The 24,000-nt window shown below is 46.9% G+C and overlaps 1 protein-coding gene across 3 annotated transcripts in view; it reads right to left on the bottom strand.

The window, feature by feature from the left end:
- Positions 1 to 24,000, bottom strand: part of LOC131266331 (tyrosine-protein kinase Btk29A) — an 80,187-nt gene that overhangs the window by 5,522 nt on the left and 50,665 nt on the right. For all 3 annotated transcript variants that reach the window (XM_058268802.1, XM_058268801.1, XM_058268803.1), the window contains one exon: positions 1,782 to 2,194. In XM_058268802.1, coding sequence (XP_058124785.1) covers positions 1,782 to 2,194 — 413 coding nt within the window. The remainder of the gene's footprint in view (positions 1 to 1,781; positions 2,195 to 24,000) is intronic.

Below are 24,000 nucleotides of genomic sequence, written 5' to 3'. Positions count from 1 at the left end.
TCATACTGACAGGATGGGTGCCTTCTTCGGGCTTTGTGCTGGAAATCTCGCGGGAAAAACTCATAATTGCAAGTCACAATTTGGTCTCACAATTATTAGGCTTGTCATTTCTATAACAATCTGCCTAAATTTTAATGGAGACCAGAACTAGAAGAGGATAATACGATTGGATGATAAAATATTATAAAATTGTGTGCGATTAAACTAATGGCAACTTTTAAACAAAACAAGAAGTAATAAAATTTAAATCATTAAAACCTTCTGCATTCATATACTTTGATTAAAACCTTTCGATAGTCAAAAAGGTCTCCAATTTTACTGGAGACCAGAACTAAAAAAGGTAAATGCGGTCGAATGATAAAATATTAAATAATTGTGTGCGATTAAAGAAATGGCATTTTTCAAACAAAACGAATGGACGAAGTTTTCACAAAATTGAACACATTAAAACTCTCTGAATTAATATACTTTCAATAAAACCTTTCGATAGCCAAAACGGTATAATTTCTTTAATGGTAAATAATCAAACTTTAAATGCCTTTTTCGGCAGGGCGCGGAACTGATGTCGCGACGATCTTGTGTGGATGGAACAAAGAGTCATCAAATGACAGTAAAAAAAGTAGGAACCCTCAATAAAAACAGTAACTAACGAAACCAAAGCATCAAATTAGCGTTTAGAAGCCGGTCCCCGGGTACGAGGGGTGCCGTGTAGCAGAAAAAGTAACATCGAAAAGATAATTTCGGGAGTGTGTACGGTTGCATCGATGCGTGCCATAAAACCATAAGTCATTCTACCGCAACACCGAAAGACGATTCGACTCGCGGGGAGGAGAACAAGAAGAAAGAATGTAAAAAAGCCCCCTGGATCCTGGACCCCAAAAAGCCAGAGGGGCAAAGGCGCGACAAAATGACGCTGGGTGTTGTACGGCAGCGCGCACCGTAAATCGGGCGAACATCGAATCGTGAGAAAATATTTCCCACTGTCGATCGTTCCGTGTGGAGGACAAACAGCAGTCCTCGCACAATAAGCAAAAGGGGAAAAAGGAAAACGAAATAATAAAAAAAACTGTGGTTGATGCCCATCACCACACTCTAATAAGGATGGTCGCATTTAACGAATTTAATAACCCAACTCAATGGGGACCATCTTTGTTTTCCTCATCAGGGAAAGGAGCGGCATGTAGATTTTTCTCGTCTTCCCAATGCTACGCAGAAGATCATGCATCAGCAGTAAAAAAAATGTGAGATTTGGGAAATAAATAAAACACAGCAAAATATCAGACACATCAAGTTTGCTTCAGGTTTGCTGATCGCGAACGATCGGATCGCCCATTACCGTCCCATAAAGGGAGGGAAGTCAGAGAAATCGTCCAACAAATCGACAGCAATCCAACCGGAGCCCCTCCCTCCTACTTTGTAATCGTCGTTTTGGCCGGAAAAATGGGACCTTGAATCGGACGCGAGGGTATCGAAGATTCACATGCAGGATAACAACGGGATGGTCCGATTCTGGAAAATAAGAGTTTGTGTGCAAGGAAAGGGGAACGTTGACACCGTAGGGATCGTGTGAGCTGATTTGGAGAAGGATCCAACGAAAATGGGGAGGATCCATGGACGATCCCTCCCGCTCCTGTACTGCGTCCTCCTCGAAAGGGTATCAAATATCGTTCGTCCACGCTGTGAGATGCGACGATGCGCACCCTGCAACAACACACGATCATTTCCGTTGATCGCCTAATAACCCAACGGGCTCGGGATGTTCCCCTCGAGGGTACCCGTACCTGTGGCTGTGCGACGAAGGTGGGCGTGATGTTGCCTAAGCTGCTCGAGCTGCTGTTGAGATGATGGGATGACTGTTGGGATGTTTGTTGCTGCAGTTGAGGCGGTTGCTGTTGCTGCTGCTGTTGTTGTTGTTGGAGGGCCGCCTGGAGGGCTTGCTGCTGCTGGAGGTGCACTTGCTGTTGCTGCTGCTGGGGTGAGGGATGCTGCAGCGACGGTGAGTGGGACTGGGAGTGCTGCTGCTGCTGTTGCTGCTGCTGCTGGGGCGGCTGCAATGGCACCGTACCGGAATGATGCTGCAGGGATTGCTGCTGAGGATGGGCCAACGGTTGCTGCTGTGGAAGCTGCAGATGGCCGTTCGGCACGTTTGGGCTGGTACTTCGGGTAGAATTTTGGGCAGGAGAGCTTCCGGTACCTGCAACAGAAAAGAAAAGAAAAGGAAGCAAACACGATTTGATTAGTGATCAACTTTTTTTCCCATCAGTTCCATCAGTTAATCATACGACACTGGAAACATGTTATTTAGGGATAGGTTTAGTCCTCTACAGTTCACATTTAATTATAAGGTTTATAAGCGACACGCGATCCAAATGATGGCCACGGTCTCCTTCGATCCCGATCATTAAACTGTGCGTTTACGCTGCTGCTCCCACTACTCTTTACGCCTGAGCGTACTGTCATTTTCGCAAAACAAAGGAACCACCAACATGCCCTCCGGTCGCGGCTAAAATTACCACCGGCGGAATGGAATGTTTTAAGTGGCCGAAGGAGGACGCTCCGTAGCAACCATAGCAGTATCATAATTCACGATTAGGGCCTCCTCAGCCGTTCGTGTTTTTCATTCATGCCGAGCGCGTCCATTCATTCCTGGCAAGTGTATCCCTTGATGAAGAGGAAGCAGACCCGAGTGGCCGTAAGAAGTTTTATAAACCCGCAAGGCACACACACACACACGGGCGAAGAAGGAAGTGCAGATTTGCTCTTTGTTAGCCCCTCGAGGAGGATTCGCTTGGAATGGTAAGATTTTTCATTCAGAATTTTATTGCACTACTAAAAATTCGCAAGCAACCGTGGGAAGGAAAAGGCGTGTCCGATTGCCGTTGTTCGGTTAAGGATGGTATGGTCCGTATAGCTCACGAGCCATTCCTCCGTTTTCCTACAACACGGTGCGTAATTGCGTAAGGAATGCCACGAGGCGATCACACCGGATTGCACACCGAAGAACTTCCCCCGACATAAAGTGCGCGCACAACATGCACCTTTCGCTCGAGGGATGCAAAGAAGAGAGAGAAGAGGTGTGTGTGTGATTGATCACTTGGCATGGCATCGAAGGAAGGAAAGCCAACGTGCGATGAGTCAACCCAGCGTGCGGTGATCCGCGGTCGAGCGATTTGCAATCCCGTGTACGAATAACGGGGACCAGCAGTCAAGTCAGGTGATCGTCGCAGGAAATGCCGGCGAAATTGCACTGTTTTCACGTATAATTGGTGATAGGCCAATCCACTAAGAACGGGGGACTACACGGAAAGCTAACGGATAACCTTTTTTCCCTTCCAAACGGAACGGTGGACATTGCGCCTTGCTACCCGCGAGCGTTTCCAGCGGTGGCAATTAAGATCTAATTTATTATCCTCAGGCCACATAAGCAACAACAAGCAGGCAGCCCGCGAATTGATTGCGCGTGGGAACGCTTTTCCTTCGTTTTGGTTCTGCTTCGATCTCTTAGAACAATGATCTCGTCAAACGAGAAGGCAGCGAGTGTCCAAACATTTCGCTGTCAGCTGTCAGATCAACCGTTTACACCGGAGAGATTACTCCAAACACCTCCATCCGGGGCGATAATGCAAAGCGATGTACTTTATCATCACACTGGATTATTCCCTCGTTTTTCCCTTTCTCTCGCCATTTCTCAATGATCGTTAGAAAAATGGCTCTATAAATCTTACCATATTTCATAGTAACCGTTCTTTGCCCGGTGCTTCTCGCTGTTGTTGAGTTAGAGGAAGCAAACAGCACCTCTATCTAACACACTTAGTTCTGCGCAGCAGGTGCCTAGTAAATGGCCCGAACGGGCCGAGAATGAAAGAAAGGAAAATTGCACCCATCGGGGGTTGTCGTAGCTGGAAAAAGGCACCCTCCAAATGCGGGATCGCGTTTCTTCCCGGGCGTGTTGCATAAGGTTTTCAAAAAATAGTGAGCTCTATGTCCATGATTGCTCGCTACTCGGAGCCCGAGGGCAAGTGGAGTGTTACTTGTTGTGCCGCTAGGGTTATTTTTTCCCTTATCTATGACAAGTATAAATGCAGCTAGTTTCATGCTTTGTCCACATTGGAAGCATTTCGAGGTGCTGTAGTTAAGTTTTCCTTTGTTCGATTGAAGTAACGAGTAGAAAATAGTACATTTCTGGATTTCTTTCTTGAAAACGCAGGCTTTAAGGTACGTTAGTTTGGACAAGTTCTTTCAACCGTGTAATAGAGGAAACTGTTTCATAGGGTTTCTTTTCTTTAGCGCCTAGTTCAAGAACACGTTTCATACTGCATTCAAACGCTCTGCTCAACTCAACCTTTTGTCTTTCACTGGTCTTCCGTTGCACTTCCGCTGTGTTCCGTCACGTTGATGACCGGATATGTCAAACGGTCTCGGTGCGCACAAAAAACACCCCCACCCGGTTTGAACGTGGAAAACAATTTCTATTTTCACGCCACGAAGGCATTCGTTGTGAAAGACACGTTTCAAAACCTTCCAATAGGATGCAATAGCTACTAAAATTAACTGCTAGAATGCGTCCACCTCCGTGCATCTCAATCAGTATGCGTCGAATCGGAGCGGAAAAGAATCGACAGTCGGGTTGTGAATGAGCAATTTCGTATTTCCTGCAGAAGAGAGACGTCACGCTTTAGACCACGATCGCAAGCGTTTCGTAACGTTAACCCTGGCTTCCGGTTCAACTAAGCATGGGATGAAGTGTTCGAGAAGTGTCGAATAAATCATGACGAATCCCGCATCTCGACATCAACATTTTAGCAACCGATTAATTTATATCTTAATTACTTCTTGCCAAATTATCAACCGCGTCGATCGACGATCGTGTGCCCCCGACGCAAAAAAAAAGTCTACTTCGCGCAAAGTGAAGACGTAACAAGCACAACATTAGTGCCGACAAAATAATCTAATAACCACAAATGGCAAAATTCACACCGCCACTATATAACTCTGGTGGTTCTCTTTGTTCGGGAGCGAAAATAAAAATGGTTTCCCTGCAGAGCTCGCTAGAGAGAGGTTAGACGTCTTCACCGAAAACAAACTGCATCCCACACTCCCACACCACGTTCCATCCCCACCGGGGGGTTTTCAGGTGACGGTAGACTAAATAAATTTTAATTGTTTTTTGATTGCATCTGGCGCGACTTCCCGCGCGATTACGATCGGGTCAGACAGCGTAAAGAAGAACCAAAAACAAACGCTGACGGATGGATAATAAATACGCTAGGGGGTGATCTGTGAAAAAATAAATGCCTCTCACGGAATGTTTGATGACGACGACGACGACGACGGGGTTAGAACAAAACAAAATGGTCCCAAAATATGTTAGCCGCCTTCCACCCTGGAATGTCATGAACAACAAAAAAAGCCAAAGAAAAAAGGTCGAAATGAAGAAACCAAAATAAACCACGCGACCCCTTGCGAGCTCGAATCGAGCGCGCGTCTTTTTCGCGTCGTCGACGACGTCGAGACGTTGCAGGCTTGAAACCCGAAATGGTAATTAAGCTATTGATGACCGGAAGCAGATATCGCCGACGGTTTTGTGATCTGAAGCTTCATTTTCGGTTCTAATAACGCAGATGAATAAACCGGGCAGCGGCGAGCGTGCGGTGCAGAAGCGGAAAAATATTCGGTTCCCATTTCCTTGAGGGGGAATGCAGATTGTCGGCGAGGATCATCTTTCACTCGATGGGAAGTTTTATTAGAGGGAAGAAGAAAGCCAAATGGACAGTATAAAATTCTAAAGGTATGCCGGCCGGCGCAAGGTTAAAAACAAACCTGATGGTTGGGAAGAAGAATTAAGAAGGTGTATTTAAATGCGGGAGATTAGATATGCAAGCTGATCGTCCATTTACTCCTGTTTGTTGTTAGCTTAAGCTGACAACTCAACAAGCGCGCACCACCACAAATTTAAATGAAGCAATTCGGTTGCCCGCGAAAAGCGCGATAATTCGAAAATCATTTCATCCGCGGATCACGGATTGTGTTTTCCGGCGCATCCCACGAGGGCATCCGTTTCGGGTCAAGGAGTATTCTTAAGAAAGGGCAGCAAAGGGAGATGTGTTCTGATGAAAAGTGTGCACCGAACCTTGACGAAGAACATCGTTAATCCAACTCCCGCGCAATGGATTTCCCTAATCCATTAAGGGATTCAAAATTTAGTTGTCGTAGAATGATCGAGCTGTTTTATTTTTCCTGTACGAATTTTTCCCCACCTTAATACACTTGGGGGAAATGGTTGATCATTTGTCACGGAACGTCGTTTCGGTACACCTCACTCGAATGTGACCTTTGCTTGGCGTAACGAAAAATGCACAAGGGATCTAGAACTTTGGAGCCACTACAAATTGCCACTTTCAGGTGTGAAAATTCCTTCTTCACACGACAACAAGCGATGCGCAAAGAACTTGTTGCTCTATAAAACCCAACCACGACCGGGCGTGGACCAGGGATCCCGCGTAGTTAATAGCAGGGAAAGCGACGGACGGAACCCGGGGGCACCAAAGACTGCGGGTGACTCCTCTAAAGTTCCCGAACCGCATGATCACCGTGTGTTTCGTTGTTGTTTCATAATTAAAATTCGAGAAGAACCGAAAGTTTCCGTTCTTTGTTCTCCATGCGACGGGGGACGACGGAAAGTTCCCTTCCAAAACACGTTCACGACACATAAATGTTCGCCACCGATAATTAACGCGCCGCCACGGATGCGTGAACCCGGTGAAAGGGAAAATGCGCAGACACGAGAAAACTCAAAATCAAACACACAAAAAAAAACCAAAGCCAGCAGAGTGGGGTTTGGCGTTAATTGGTCGCTCCGCAGTCGAGAAACAGACACGGGAAAGTGAACAACAAGTTATCCTTGAGGGCGAGCTCTCTCTCTCTCTCTCTCCATCGAAGCAGACATGCACGTTTTTCCAATGTTTTGTATTTTAAAGTGGAGTTCGTCGTGACATATTGACCACATCTGGAGCAGCAGCCGGTCATAAAGATCCTGTTTGGCGATACGGATTTTCGGTAAACCTGTTACGAGGTCTCGCCGTACCGAACGACGCATTAAGGCGCCAGCGTTCCCCGAAGCTCTGATCTTTTGCTGCGACCGGTGATATTATCTACCCGAGAAACCCGATCATTTATTGCACGCGGTTAACCTTACAGCCTTAGTTGTAAATCTCGCTAATCCACCGAAAAATTGATTGAGCATAATTCTAAAGCGGTAGCCGTCCGGAGGGAAGTTGTTGGTTATGCGCGCGAGGCGGTTGCATTAATCCTCTTCACGGCTTCAAGCACCAGCCCTCGGGCAGCAGCAGTGTTAAGACGTTCTCGAGTGTCTTTTGGCCAACAGACCGAAAGAAACATAATAATAAACCCTGCTGCCACCGGGGGAGTTCACCCATGCCCCTTCAAGCAGGCGAGAGCCATTTTCAGGGACACGTCAGAATGACACTCATAATTACCGTCGACAGGCGAACGAAACCACCGCCGTGTGCGTTGCAGAGGGATATGCAGCCTTGCTGGTGCTACATTCTAATTTAATACTATGACGCAAGTGGTATGTAGCAAACGACTCCATGTTAAAGGGAGGAAAAAAAGAAATCCTCACACCACCTCCCCGCCAAAAGACCCATCAACCAACACAAACGCCACACAAACGCACGGATTCTTGATCCTCCTTTCATTTTGCAGACGATGACGATGAAGGTGGCTCTCTGGTCGACGCAGGGGGAGGTTCATGGTGCACGATCACCTTCGGTGGCCAGTGCTCGGCTGTGTCGGTGGCACATCCATCGTAGGCTACATTTATTGGCCCCTTAATTGGGATCAACTTTTTACGACGACTTTTTGTCGTTCCCTACAGAAGATCCTAAGACCGTCCAGTCCCAGAGGTGGTGGTGCTAACGAGTGTCTCTCTTCCCAACTGCTGCCAAGTGGAACCAACCTGGTCACCTTTCTTTTTAGTTCGGGAGCCCTGGGGCTTACATGCCTTTCAAGCTACCTACCTATCTCCATAAGAAGCTGAGAAGCTAAAAACAAAATTTGTAGTTGGACCAGAGGGGTTTGTTTTTATTTTCTGGCAACAAAAAAACTAGCAAAATTGCACCCAAGCGGAAAAGGTCACGATGCATTTAGACTGGAGATTAACTTTACTGCCCGCACCGATCGTACACGATCGTCTAGAGGCGTGTCGTTTATTGTATCTAATTTTAACAGCTGGTTGCGAAATAATTTTAAATTAAAATAAACATTTATTGCGGGCTCCAATTTGTGATCTTTGCGAAACGAAAACGGATCGTGGCCTAATGATCGCGTGCTGGGCACAGGTGGTTTGGGTTGTGGGTTTGGCAAAACCGGCCTCACGAGAACAGGTAGCAGAACGAGAAAAAAAAACGAACCGAACACCACCGCCCCGCTTGTTTGCATCGAATTATGTCACAAATTTTTACAACGTCCAAATCAATCGAGGTGATACTGATTGGATGCTTTGTCCGAGCAAGAGTGGGCAGTTAAAAATCGGTAGATCGAAATGTCAGTTAAAGATGAACGGAAAAACAAACCTGCTCCACCTTCATTGAAGTGTTACAACTGAGGTAGGCTTCAAGGGAATTATTAACGACGAGTTAAACTTCAAACAAGCGTCGTAAAATCGACAAAGACCTGTTTGAAAAGGTGGCCAAAGTAGGAACCCCAACCTGTGAGTTAAGCAGTGCATCCGAGCCCACTTTACGATTAAGCATGATCATCAAACCAGAGGGAGCCTAAAAGCTTACGGTATCACCTGCAAAAGGCGGGTTCTTCCAGAAGGTTTTGGGAAAAGTATATCGAATGGTATGGTTAAATACCTCAAGGAAAGCCACAACCATCGAGAGAGCGTGAGCAATGGATGAAACGAAACATAAGTACAATTAAATCCCTTCCCCATCCCAAACGGGGAGGGAGATGCTGTAATCCGCTTTGGATGTCGGTGGAAATTCCGGTAGCTGGAGGATAAGAGCTTGGTGGCCTTCAAAGCCCCCGACTCTCGGTGAGCAAAGCTAACGGAACACCTAACATATAACTGGCTCGTTTCGTGATTTGTTTCCAGCGCCTCAACGCTTTCTCGACGATTTGGCCGGATAGGGATGGGCCAGCCGCCATCGATGCAGTATATTTTACTGCCGTGGGAATGCAACTGGCTGAAGGTAGGAGACGCGCGCCCCCTGTAGTTGGTCACCTTGGCATATGACGTGTATGAGACCCTCCCGCCAAAGGTTGGGTGATTTATCACCCGAAGGGTCCGAGAGGCGGTGATGTGTTCCCAAAATTCGGTTAAAGGCAAAGCGTGACACATTTTACGACCAAACGGGAATTTTTCCTTTACCCTTTCCCGTTGATTTTCCTGGAGCCTGATTTTGGTGAATGTTTTAGTGTTTTGTTTGACAAGATTTACGGGTGTGGTTTTCCATTTTCGTTTCCATTTTCTTGCGTGTCACACGAACTATAAAATCTGCCACTGATTGCCTTCCAGCTGAAGGTCACCCACGCCCCGAAGGGTGGTGGTGCGAATTTTCATTCAATGGTAATTAATAAATGGGGCAAAGTGACGAAACACGTCGCACGATAAAAAAAACCCGCAAGACGCAAGGCTCGGTGTTTCAGCAAGAACTTTCAAGGCCAAACGATTAGTAAACTGGAGAACTGCCAGCGCTCGAGTGGGGTTGCTACCGAACGGAAAACTGCGCACCTGCCGTTTGGGTGTGAGAGGTTCATAAAATTAATTCAACAGCTTTTGCGAAAACGAAACGGCTTGAATTTTTATATAAATCGTCATAAAACACTTCAAAGTCATTACGGCCTCGGTTGGACACCGGGGAGAGCTCACTTGACAGTCCAAGGGTTCTGGGGCGCCATGCGCGCGTGGCTTCACGATTATTTGCAGACAATTTAACTTTATTGCTGCGCTAGAAATTCAAACCCTAAGTGGCTACAGATGGCTGTCGAGTGAAGAGGGCCCCTTTCGAGTCTAAAGGGCCATCCATTAGTCAGAACTTTCGCAAGCTCCCTTAGCTGCATGTACCCGTATGATGCACAACTCCATCCAGCCGGGTTAACGTGGTTCTTCTGCAATTAATTGACTGTGGCACAGTTAACTTTTCCACTTGGCGCCAGCAGATGATCAAGTTGTCGCGGACTGCGCCTCGCGTTGGGATGCGCAACCGGGCCCGTTTGGGTCATACGCAAGACAAATTATATGCAAGTTGCACCACCGAGACCGATTACGGCGCGTAATATGATCATGTGAAATTATCATTATTGCGTTATTTACCATTTGCATGCAGGGCTATCGTTTCCCTCCCCAACCCTACTCTCGACCGAACTGTTACGTAACGGATGATTGATACCTTCAGCATAAATATATTTAGGCTGTGATGAGGGCACACGAAAAATGTAAACTAAGTTGAGAAATAACTAGTAAACTAACGGTGGATGTACGCCACGCAACGATCTTTTAATTTATGGGTTTGCGAAATAATATTAATCAAAAACCCATTTAAAAACTAATGGCTATTTTCGTTTCGTAGCGGAATTGTTGCAACATAAATCATATTTGTAAAATACATCCCCATGTTTGGCCGTGGTTGGTTAATGGTTAAACGTATTTTGAAAATTATTTTTAAATTTTATACACATACCACCATCGGTATCCGCTCTATCGATTGCAGTGAAAGTGAAAATTTAACAATCGCTAAATGGCTCCCAGACTGGGGAGTAGGAACAACTGGAGGAGGTATTGTTATTGACGGTACATTAATGCTTCCATGCCGATCAATGATGTGTAGCCCACCAAGCAGCAACAGTAACAACAAAAAAAAGAAACAAAAGCAGCACTCACATCTCACATCTTGGCCAATCGAAAACGCTAGAAGGCATGAATGGAAAACGAATTTTCCCGACCGGCGCGCGCTTGTCGCTTCCGTGCAAGTGAGAGTGAGCAAGCAAAAAGCAAGAGGAAAATTTCACCGACACCTCGTGATCGAATCGGCTCTTTGGTTTTTTTCTTTTCGTGCTTGTTTTTGTGCACCTCAGATGCAGCAGTTTCAATGGGGTCTCCCTGCTCTGACGAGTTAAAACATGGCGCCCGCGTTCGACACGATTGTACAAGAAATAGAAATTAACGCAACAGGACGATAAACAAAAACATACCCCCGGTGTCCCCGGTCGGGTTTAACTGTAGTGTAATTGATGCAAGATCAGGCGATACTATGGGGTGGTATGTGTATGGGAGATGCGGGCGGAGAGTGCCACTGCAGCCAGCAAACAACAAAACAAACCATTAAGCTCCAAATAAGCCTCGTCAGAATCGTTTAACACCGCCCGAGCTCTGCCCGTGGTTTTGCGCAATTTATATGCAACAACGCTAAATGGATGTTGTCGGCTTCTGGAATGGGTTGGTGGAGAGGCCCTTCCCTCTGTTACCACACCGTTCCTTTGAGTGGGTGGCTTGGGTGGGTTGGTTGGTTGGGTTGGTTCACCGTCCCGGCAGCTGTAAACGATGTCGCATTATCCTATTATTATTGCTGTCAGTCATGGTGTCACCGGAAGGGTGGGAAGAGAGGGCGAGTCAAGCTGTTTGTGGCCGAAGTAAAGCCTGCCCGCTTCTTGCTGCTCATTAAGCCAAATTGAATTAATTGTCCGCCGGGTAATGTGAGGTGGTTCCATAAAAGATTCTCTCACCTGAGCTGCTCAGTCGCCAAACGGCTGAGAGTCGTTGGCACGGGGACTTCTTTCGGAGACTGCCTTCAATTAAAGCCAACATTCCCGCACAACTTCTAGTCGCTTCGTATTCCGGAGCCACCAGCATCCGAATTGCTCGTTTTAAGGGCAAAAGCCCAGGACCAAGACGACGACGACACGGATGACAGCAACGCAGTGTGTGCAGCGGCGAGTGCCAATTTAGGGCACAACTTGTCGAGACATTTAAACGCACGAATACACCGTGTTGACACTCTTCCCCCCACAAAGGCACCATCGACGAAAGGATACCCGGGGAGGCACAGCATCCACAGGGCGCACACCTGCCTGTGACACAGACGGCAACAAACGCGGCTGCCATTGACAATTCTTTTCGCACAACTGTGCAACGCTGTCGTGGACGGGTAATAATGCTGTGTAATAGCATAAAATGGGTGTCCGCACCGTCGGCGCTAATTGCGGTGCAAGCCCGCGCCGCAAGGTTTTCAGGAAGTCAAAGGGAAGAACGATCATTAAGCAAGGATGAAAAGGTAAAGCTGAAAACATGGCGCGCCGAAGGTAAATGCTTATCCTGGGGCTATTTGCTATCATCGGTCGATGCAACTCGAACCACTGCAGTTTGCTCTATTCTGTTGACGAACTTGGAGTCAAGAATCGATCGTGTTTGGTTCTAAATTCAACAGGGAACTGATTTGCCAAAGTACTTGCAATAGGTTCACTTTAAGTCACGCTAAAATAGATCAGCTAAAGCTGGTGTTATCAGATTAAAATTGATTAATCAGAAAACTCAAATTAATCAATGAACACTGTGGGATAAATAAAGTTTCTCCATAGATTCACGGAACCACACTTATTGAATAATATGACTTAGAGTAATTGTAGAATTAGAATTGGATTGGTGTACGAAAAAGAGGCAATTTTTGATGGAATTGCCTCAATTCGAATGAATCTCGGCTTAAAGATTCATATTAGAGTTGTGTAATTCAGATTCAGATTCAGATGAATCTGAATGGTTCTTTGCGTTTTAGAGATTCAGGAATCTTGAAACGAGAGTTTCACGAACCCTAAAGACTCATAAACTGATGAAAATGAAGTGCAAAAAAGTTATTGCAAGGACCCTATCCCCCCGCCCTCTTCTTTTTTTGTTGGTCCCATGATCCACACCAATGAAAGAATCATTTAGATTCGTAACAGATCCATCAAAGATTTACGAAGATTCATTAAGGTCCTGAAAGATTCATAAACTTTTACAGATTCGAACCCATAAAGATTCATGAATCCAACAAAATGTATTAAACCAACTGTTTTTGTAAACAAAGCCAAGTTTATGATTTTACATAGGATAATTCTTGTAATTAATTTTAAAAAAAAGGCCTACTACGTTCAGGGTGACACTACACAGCCCCATGGCAGTCAACGTGCCAACCAAACCCCGTTATTGATTCCCAAATAACGGCCAAATTAAAAGTGATTAATTTCAAACGCCTATTTTAATCAAACCTATTACATTCTCTTCCGGCAGCAGATCACACCGAACCATCTTGTCCGGGTTTGGTAATAAATCATCCTGAGTATGTATGGCTATCGTCTAGCCGCATTAATCCCCGCAATCCATTAAGGCGGCGGGATGAACCGCCCGGTAAAGCCGCACCCCGGACACGCTAACGAGACACGATAAACAGACTCAATTAGGGAAAAATTACATTTCATTAGCAAACGGGGTAGAAGATTGATTTACGTGAAAGGCAGACGCGAATCAAGCGAAAGTGAAACAATCCGAAAGAGACTCCTCTCGCTCTCTCTCGAGATTCGCCGCTTGATGTACAAAAACACGGCACAAACAAATCTCTGGTGGACGTTGATGCGATTGGTTTGGGCAGAAGGAGAAGGAGGAGTGGGGCACACCATACAAAGGCCTCGGAAAACCTCTTGTTCGTGGCTCAATCCCGTACCGCGGGGCGAACGTTCAATTTCTCCGCTCATTGAAAGTGAACCGATCATCCAAAATCTCATGACCCTACCGCGATCGTGTGTTTCGTGGGATTTTATAAGACGGTTGATCGGTGGACGATGGCAAAAAATCCTTCACGGAAGCCATCATTAGTTGTGTGTGTATGTTTGTGTATGTGCGTACCAACCCGTGACGGAGGAAGAGGGTGGACAAGCGGCCATCCATTCGCGAGAACCATTTGACCTCTGTACCGTTTTGATGAAGCAGCAGCGATCGTCGATCGTACTACAGTGTTGTGTAGTGGCTTCGAAAATTGGCACACTCATAAATCCTCACGAACCTAAAAACCCTCCAATCGAAACCGTTTCCAATCCACCACCGGCTCCTTCTCCCTGCGCCTCTAGCAGAAGGCGAGCAGTAGAAAACAATCACATCAATCGATCGTGGGGAGGCTGATCTCGCGCGCGTTGGCTCATCGGAGGTCAAATCGTGGTGATGGCGATTGCGATGGCTTACCTCTAGGGTCTTAGGAGCACTCTCATCAGGAGGACAGGAAGGGACGCGCCAGGTAACACGGTTCGGCCGATCGGTTCGAAGATCGGTGTGCAAACATGGCGATCGAAGGGTGATTATGAAACCGTAACCTAGCCGTAAAGTCTATGCATCCACGGCGAAATCGAAACACCGAGAAGAGTTTCCGAGGAGTTACTTTGCCCAGAATGGTGGGGGAGAAGCTTGGTGGTGCTAGTAAACATAAATTCGCTATCTCTCTCTTTCAAGTCTACCAAAGAAGAAATCGTATGCAAAACCAACTTGTAACCAAACGGTATGAAAGGGAACGATCTTCTCCGTTGGTACGTTCATCAGAACATGGCGGTGGCCTGCAGAACAGCAGAAGGTTGGATGAGAGGAGGAATGCCCGGTTGCGAAAGGTTAATTCGTGATTTTGATTTTCCATTCTCGGACGCCAAGGGACTACAGGCTGTGGAGAGGAGTGAGGCTGTACAACTCCATCCGATTTACTTAGAGCTTGGTGGACAGAGGGAGCAGGTTGGCTGCTGACGTTGATCGACCGACCCGGCGTCTACCCGGTAGCTGCTACGGTAAGTGGATGCGCTAGGCACAACAAGACGGTGGTGCATACATTGCCGTACGCAAACTTATACAGCTTCCCATTACAGAGTGTACCGGCCGCTTCCACAGCTCGACATACCAAGGACTGTTGCGCACAGCAGGTTGTGCACTTGGCGTAAGGTGATTCGCTTCGGGGCGATCTGTTCAACACCTTACAGAACAGACACAAACCAGGTACCAGATCCGTGGCACACAACAAACCGAGACAAACCTTTGAGAGAGAGAGGGACGGGGACGGTGTGCGGAGGACTCACACATTCTCGGATGAACCCTCCCCAAGCCGTAGAAGGCTTACCGCGCTCGGTGATCGCCAAGGGGCAACAATGCCCGTATGCGGATCGCCGTGAGAGTGTGCACGCCGTCGATCAGGTTGACATTTTCCACGCCAACTGTTGGAGAAACAATGGCCGCCTCGAAGGTGCCACGGGTGGCGAGGCGTGAAACAGCGATCTTTGACTTTGGGGCACGACGACGACGACGACGACAACGAGACGACGGGTGCGCATGCGACATGCGAAATGTGTAACAATGTTGCAGAATAATAGGATGGGCGATTCGTGGGCTTCTCCCAGAGCCCAGAGTGTGACATCCATCACAGGACACATTTGCATTTACTTCGTTGCGAAATGTGGGTCATAACGTCAAGACTGTTCTTTTGTGTTTTTTTAGTTCTCCACGCGCAGGAGTTCGCTCGTTTTGGCAATCCTCCTCGAACGGATGCACCGTTTGGAAAAATGCTGCTGCTGTTACATTTACTGTTTCCTCACCACCTTGACGGTAGGTTTTGTGCGAACTTCTTACCTAGTCTCCAGACCGAGAGAAGCGTCATTGCTTCGAGGAACGCTCGTGCGCACGGTTACGCTTGAGCTCTGGCAGCGCCTACTTCTCTTCACACCAACAACCGTCCTCGGATCGCAAACGGTGCTAGGGTAGGGTGCTTTCTGCCTACGGTCGACACACCGAACACTCTCCGCTGCCGCCTGGCGAAGGCTCGTCGAATTTCTATGCTATTGATTGCAGCAATGGCCGGACCCGATATATCCAAGCGGCGCGCACAAACACCACATCCACTTTCACAAGAGTGTTGTAGCGGAAAAAAATTAACTCCACCAAAGGGACAGACAGACACTAGAGAGAGAGAGTACCGCACGACCGACGGTCGGTTGAAATAATGATAATGATACCGAATAACAAAAAAAAATGACAGAACAGCGTCAACAATGTCGACGACAACAGACAGAACCACTTCACTTCAGTGCTCGACGAGGTTCGGTTAGATACTACCACTCCAGACAGGTCACACGCCCCGCCTCACTTTGCCACTACTTTCTCGTTACCCGCGCCAACCAGCGGGGATATTGTCTTATCAATTGGCACCACTTGAGCGACAACTTCAAACATGAGGAACCGTTCGAGAGGGGAACAGCCTCTATATGCACCGAATATCGACCCGCACACGTCGACCGAAGGGTTGACAATCTAACCAACACCTTCCGATGGGCCGAAGGATTGACACTATTTTCCAACGATGATGGTTGGAGGTTGGCGATCGAGGGGAGGTTTTTGCGTGCGTTATCACGACGTTTTCACTCCAGCAGATGTTAATTGAAGCTTGTTTGTTTGTTCACTCTCTTTTAGGTCAACCTTATCCACTGGCGAACGGAGGTCGCGACGCACTAGCCCACTGCGGGAAACTCTAATTTTCTCTAATGCCTAAGCTCCACCAAACTGGAAATGGACGACACCGCGAAACATGTGCGCTTGCAACCAAGAATCGCACCAGACTAATCGCTCCGCTTCCCTTCACTTTCCGGCGGTGGCGCACAAGGTGGTCTCCTAGTGAACAGGTGTAGTAGTAGTAGACAAGGGTACACTCTTCACGCCGCTCCCTTGCTGGCGCAACCGAGCAAGAACTTCTTTTCGCAAGTTTCCCTTCTAGTGTTTTTTTTTGTTCCGCGAGACACCGCGTGATGAGGTCGTTTTGTTTCGTTTTTGTTGCCACTAGACTTGAACACTCTCTAGAAGGAGGTGTGTACCACCAAGGGTAACTACTAGATGCAGCGTCGACCGCGACGGTGATCCTCCGACATCCGATTGCGCGAGATCACGATCGAGGAAAACACATAATACCATACGGCACACACACTGGAATTGAGCTGCTCGTGGATCGCTTTGGGAAAATCTTTTTCTTCTAACGTCAAACCGCGGGCAAAAATCGTTCCATTCAGTGGAATCGCTCGATTGAGACTGGGGCCAAGCTAGCTTTTACTTTTCGTCACGGTATTGTTTCCCTATCTATCGCCCATTTCCCCACCCCACGGTCTTGGGTGTCTCTCTTCCCTTCTCCCAACCAACCTCGACCGCCCCAAACGTTTTACAACTCATTGACTTTTAGCAGCATCTCGCGGTGGGATGGAAAATGTTACACATTTCCCCTGGGCGCACACAATTTCGACCGCCTGGTTTGGGTATTTACTACCACAATCGAACGGGCGAGCACACAACGGCGGACAAACAATCGTGTAAAGGCACAGGAAAAGAAAAAAAGAAGCGTTTTCTACAACCAAAGCCGCAGATCGTGATGAGAAATAAGAAACCCGTGCACGAAGACGGTGCATCCGTGCCGGGCTAAATTGAAGACTACAAAAAGACGCACACACGCACACACTGCGATCGTTTGTAGTGCTAGTGTTAGCTGGTGTAGTAGGCCGTCGTGATCGTTGTTGTGCCGTTGTTGTTGTTGAAACAACCTATTGTGGTAATAGTAAACGGAGGCGAAGACGATTTGGGGGGGACGACCTGCATCCGCTGCGGTAACGGTAGCGAAACATGGCGCCATGTCATAATGGACATGAGGGAGGGGGGGTTTTTGGTTTTCCATTTTTTCACCTTTTAGTATTTTTTTTTTTTTTTTTGTTTGCTACAACCACCACTTTCCCCCTCCGTCGGCGGGAAGCGGATTGGGGGTGGGTGCAACGAGCAAAAAACATGTTTACGAAGCTGGTAGCGATACGATGCTGATTCGTTCCTAATATAGTGCAAGAAATTTACGACGCCACACCGGGTACGCATACGGGTTGCGAGCAAGGGGAAATGCATTCAATTTTAAAATAATCTAAGAACAAAAAAAGTTCGTACACTAACCTAATGAAACTCGTCTTCGTGCGATTTTCGTATCTCAACAAAAGATATTCTGCATAAGGACATTTTTCACTATGCTTAATGAAGCATGTTCTTTAGAATCTTTCAGATCTGAAGATTGTGTTTTCTGTTGTTTAATGGTTATCAAAACTGTGTACAATGTTAATCAAAACGATCGTTTTGTTGTTCGTTAGTTGCGAATCGACTAGATCAGGGGAAGTCCAGCTCGCGAACTGATTTTATTCGGCCCGTAAGAAAATGTTAGTGCTTCATTCAAACAAAAAAACCCATCTCAATTTTCATAGGATTTTTTCACGATGTCAGATTTTTTTTCTTCCCAAAATTGAGGATTGAAATTGTTGAACGAGGTGTTCCTGTTTTATGTTGAAAGAATAAACTTAAGATTCACCGAAAAAAAAGTATGAGAATGTAACTAGATAATCGGGAGGAATCAAGAGGATTCTAAAAGTAGGTCTAGTTAATCTTGCTCCAACTATAAAGAATCAGCAAAAGAGAGTCTGCTCAGTCTTGTTTCGATTTTAAAGTAACAGATATTTGAAATCGGAAATATGGCTGCCCTCGAAAAAAACCAGCGAAAATGTAAAACCTTTATTAAATGCGATGCTTTAAAAACTGCATTTGAACAGATTTTACTAACGCTTCCAACAGCTCCCACACTTCGGGTGCATAAAATCCCATCAATTCTCGAGGAGGTGCTTCCCGTATATGCCCTGTATCCCTTTAATGCTATGGTGCCACACCCTACATCCGTCCCCATTCGATGGTTCTCGTCTGAAAAGTGTCTTTCAGGAACTCTTCCCGCCGGTGACGGTGGGTCACACCGCAGCACTCTTCCGTTCGTTTTGCGACATAATTAAGCCGTACCGAAAGGATTTATCCGGCCCCCGTGAAGGCACCATGCACCAGGGATCACCATTCACCGAACGTAATGCATCGTTAGCGTGCACATCCTATCCACCCTGGTCACGGTTGATTGTGGGGGAATAAGGGTAAAGGAAAAAAAGTCATCGCGATGGTGTGGAAAATAAAATGAATAGCTTAGCGACAAGAATCACTTCAATACGGGATGGTATAGGAAAAGGGAACGAAAGAAGGGTCATAAAAAAAGGTGCTGCAACAGCAAAATCTGCAGAAGCCACCACCGCCTTCTACTGTTTCCTGCGGTCCGAACCTTGCATAGGGAAAGTTCATTCCAGAACGAATGAGCTTCAACATCGCATCTACTGCAGCTTTCCAACCGTGTGTGGGTCACCGGCGTCACCACCGGATGGCCGCCGGCGGGATGAAGTCCTCGTGACCTCAGGAAAGTATGCCACCCATCGTCCACTTGGCAGCTGAGAATAAAACTTTCTTTAGGGAGCAGCCATCCATTCAAATGCATTCCACAAAGGGAACGGTCGAAGCTCTTGCATCCAATCATTCGGATGGGTTTGTGGATGGTGGTGATGCACTTATGATGGTCGTTTGCGGCAACTTGCCCCGAAGGGAACCGAAAGGAAAAAGACGAATGACCTCCCATCAGTGGTGGAAAGGCGGAATGAATCTCACACCGGTCGCGACGAACGTGTTCTACTTTGGAGCAGGCGAATGTAGGAGTAGCTTCTTAAAGGGTATGTTATCATTTTTCACATGACTGAGGACCAACGTAGAAAAGTCCAAAAATGTATTTCTTTGTAACAAAGGATGAAACTTGACACTGACAAAAGACTTATGACTTAAGACAAACTTTTCATGGTAAAATCTCGAATCCTTTTTCTCTCCGGGAACATTTCAAAACGGCGATTATAAAACACTCTTTTCTCTTTTGAAACCAAATAATCTTAAATTTGTTTTGTTTTCCTTTATTTTTAGGTAAAGAAAAGCATCACGCAGTCAAATGTTAAATGGCGATGGTGACGTAAGAGAGGGCGCCCCGGTTCACCGCTTGCCATTAGAAAAATTAATCTTTTCAAATCGAGTAACACCCAACCGAGCACGAGCGAAATAGAGAAGGTGAAGAAGAAAAAAAGAAGAGTATCCTCTCAAATCAGCACCCCTATAATCATCACTTTCCCAATGGATGGTGCGGATGGTGGTGTTTTGCCAAAACTCAATCTCTGCCCCAAAAATCTTCGCCCAACTTTCCCTCTCTTCTTCCTGTGAAGCATTTTCCGTACAACAACTTCACCGCCAAGAGGTCTTTGGCATCTCTTGCGCACGAAATTGAACCGAGACTGCCGCGAGGATTCGTGAATGATAGCGAAGCAAAGGGGAAAAAAATCTGTGACGGAGAGTGAAAGGAAACAGTGAGGAAAATACGAAAAAGCACCTAAAGCCCGAAGCAAGTAGAATTGAACCAACGAGAGGTGTAGAGGAGATAGCTACATCGTTATCATCAGAAGAAAAAAAAGGCTGATGAAAACGGTATATTTGTAACCCCATCAGCCACACACAGTCACGCTGGTTTCCATTCAAGCACACACAAACACACCGACACCAGCAGGGCGTCCGCTAATTGGTGTGGTTTTTCTCCTTATAAATATTTTTCTATCGGTCAGCGGTTCATCACCTCCGAAAGTGCAACCTTTCGAGGCTTGGCCTCTCCAAGCCATCGTCCAACAGCGACGACGCCGACGGGGGGTGTGGGTTCAAGTTCCGTCCAAAAACACAAAGTAAATACCAGCCAGCACCGCGCGGTGTACACACACGTGTGTTACGCAGTGGTTGCGTTTCTGTTTGGCGCGTTTATTGTTCACGCAACACAACTCAACAACGCACCACCACGGGGTTGAGTCGACGGTGCGCCTCATTTGCGGGACGTCACACTTTGACCGCTTCTCTGGTGTTGACTCTTTTCAGCTACACTTCTTGGTTTTGTGGTTCGGATGGATGTTGGCACTACTTCGACCGTTGAATCTGCAGAAGAGCTCACGCTGCAACACGCGCAGATGGTGGCAATCATCTCTTCGCTGCCAAAGCTGCCAAAAAAGTTCACGATGATTCGACACCGATTGGTGAGCCCCGTGCGCGCGGGAGTCTCGATGCGAAAATGGAAAATTGCGACACGACGACGCGGCACGCACGTCATAGCTCGCCACTTCGACACCTCACGCCGATGATGGTTATCATTTTCAACAGAGCCACCTGTCGGCGGAGCAACCTGTAAAACCGTGCCCGTTCCTCCTATCATCGCAGCAAGCGAAACGTCAAACGCTCCAAGTGAGTCGTGAGTGAGAGCAACAGCTGCAACACCTTTCAACAGTTCAGCAGCGAAAAAAAACCACGCATCCTTGACTCGACACAGTACACCAATTGTCGGAGACGATTGTCTTCTCAAAATGGTGGGCTAAATGATTCCTAACCGTCCGTAATTTGTAATGGCACGTAATGGGGCAGGATGATGATGCTGCCTGAAGTGAAACCTCACCACCACGGGAGCTGAACAAAGCCGATCGAAGAGATCCTCACGAAACACTTGAGACGTCAGCCACAGCTTGATGGGTCATTGCAACAAATTACAAATTGAACACCACATTCCACTATCAATCTCAATTGCTTCTGCCGCGTTACGCTGCATCTCCTCATGGTAACTCCTCTTCGGTCGATGCTACGTTTCGCGTGAGAATTGTGTCGCGTGGAATCCTGTCACCATAGTCCAAGACACCTCGACCGATACGAAACGGATAGGGACGAAGCAATCACACACAATGAAGGATGATGTGATAACGATCGGTGAAAGTGTGATCACCAATGGTGTGCCATATAAAGTCTCTTATCTCGCACTAATGGGTAGGGACGTCTGGTATCTTGTTGCATTATTTCAACCCCAATCTGTGTAGGTACAAATTGGATAATCTCCACACTGTACCTTGACACCCTTTTGGCCCAAGGAGAACACTGAAGAGGCGTTAAAAACATTACCAGCGCAGATCAATCTGTGCCTCGTAAATATTTTCATAATCTGGAAAAAATCGACCATTTCCCGAACAAAATGTTTCACCGGAACACAAAGCGAGCTCGGCTGAAGCTTTATAAATGACATAATCGAGTGGAGATCTCGTCGGGTCGTAATAGGATTTTTAAGTAGGGGGAGGGAATGGCCAGATTTGTAACAAACAAAAAAGGGTTTAACACGATCAGATAAGAAGGGCAACAACGAAAAGAACAGTGCGATCGCGACGAACGATTTGATGTTCCTCTTCCGCCCATCAGCTGTCATCGAAGGAAACACAGACATTCCAGGCACACACAAAATGCGAAGGTCTCGACGGCGAAAGGAGGTTGCGGTATTCTCGTTCCCGATCTCATTCTACGCTGCGTTTCTTGGGTCTTTCTTCAAGTCAGCCAAAAACCGTCCGCCATCCGCCAGCCGAAATTTGAGGTTATTCGCCTGGTTACCCATGTTGTTTTTTTTCGTTGGTTCGTTTGTTTGTTCGTTAAGCTGACCTTTACCGCCCATAAAAATACGAAACAAACCCGAAACTCGTTCCACCGCGGTTCATGTTACTTCCCGGAATGGAACGGAACAACCATCTTCTCATCGTGCGCGCGTTGTTGCATCTCGAGGTGACGCCGATGTGGTTGGAGCGGGTGGTTCTGGGTCACAAGATTGCATGATCTGTGTCCGCCTTTTGTTCGACGGGTAGAGAAGATGCTTCTATGCTGTTCCCCGATCTCCGTTGCTGCATTTCCTTCTCTCTCGGTTTTGATTAAACCATTCGTCCCGCGACCCAATCGCCAAAGCAGGGCGTAGCTGTTTTCCATTTCTTCCCAAGATTGAAAGGTGTCGATATCGATCGGTGTGTGAACCTCCCGTTCGACGTCTCAAAAGTGCAGCCAACCTCTCGTCTGCGCATATGGCTCCGGCGCACAACAACGAGAATCCCGATGATTGATGGGTGAATGGGTTGCGTTCTCCCTTTTCCTTTCCGTGGGGCTTCATTTGGGTTTTCTTCGATTGTGCGCGCCGCGTCTGAACAGGGGTGTGGTGCGAGTTCGATTTTCGTTGCGGTTCGAGGCGATTTTCTCAACCGTATGAATGTTTACAGCGGTCCCACCGACCGGGAGGTCAATGTTTGTTCTACGAATTATGATACACATCCAAAGCGTTCGAATGATACGGAGAATGACGCTCTCCCGTTGAAGGGCAGTTGAAGACGTGTTGGATTTCTTTGTGCAGCGATGCTTCAACTAGCAGGAAGTCATTCCGTTGGCCTTTGTCAGCAGGGTTAAGCCTTTTAAAATCGAGCTGTCATGTGGATAATGGAACCACAGTGCATAAACCATTCCCATTATGAGTCAGAAAAGGTTCTACGTAAGCCTTTGTACATGATCAATTCATTAACGGGTACGTATTATGCATACAAAGTATATCGAAACATTTACCCAATATCCAATATTTCATAACATCAATTCTCTTCGTTACAGATAGCCATAATCAAAGCGGTTCAAACCAAGAATGTAATAAATGTATCGTGCCACACTCCACATACCGCAAACAAAAAGGAAATACGAGAGCAACATATTTGCAACTGTACTGTGGTCTACACGCGCCATGTAACGTGCGCCGGTGGTAAATTGATCAATTTATAGCTTTATTGGACACTCGCAGTCGAAAGATACACTTTCCTTTTGGGGGCCGTCCTCTGTTTCCGTTATCAATCACCCCTTTTCACTTCCACCCGCCGCAAAAAGATTAGATGGGGAAGTAGGAAAGCGCACGTGTGTGTATTCGTTCGGCTCAACAGGTCAATCAACGTCGGTAACATTTTTACAACGGCCCGGCGACACACGACCAACCCGATGGGAGGTACTCAGAACATGCGAACATACTGTCGACGTCCAAGTTCACTTCATCAATATCGTTCCACCAAACCAAACATTGGCTCACCCCAAAATACGACGAAGGGACTTTCGGTAGTTCACCAGCCCGAACCGTTCCTGGGGTGGATACGCGAGTGACACTTTATTGGCCCCTTTCGTTATGTTTGCCGAACGGAAGGTGA

The sequence above is a fragment of the Anopheles coustani genome, chromosome 2, assembly GCF_943734705.1.
Source record: "Anopheles coustani chromosome 2, idAnoCousDA_361_x.2, whole genome shotgun sequence".
Classification (NCBI taxonomy): Eukaryota; Metazoa; Arthropoda; class Insecta; order Diptera; family Culicidae; genus Anopheles; species Anopheles coustani.
This window is presented reverse-complemented; position numbering and strand designations above follow the sequence as displayed.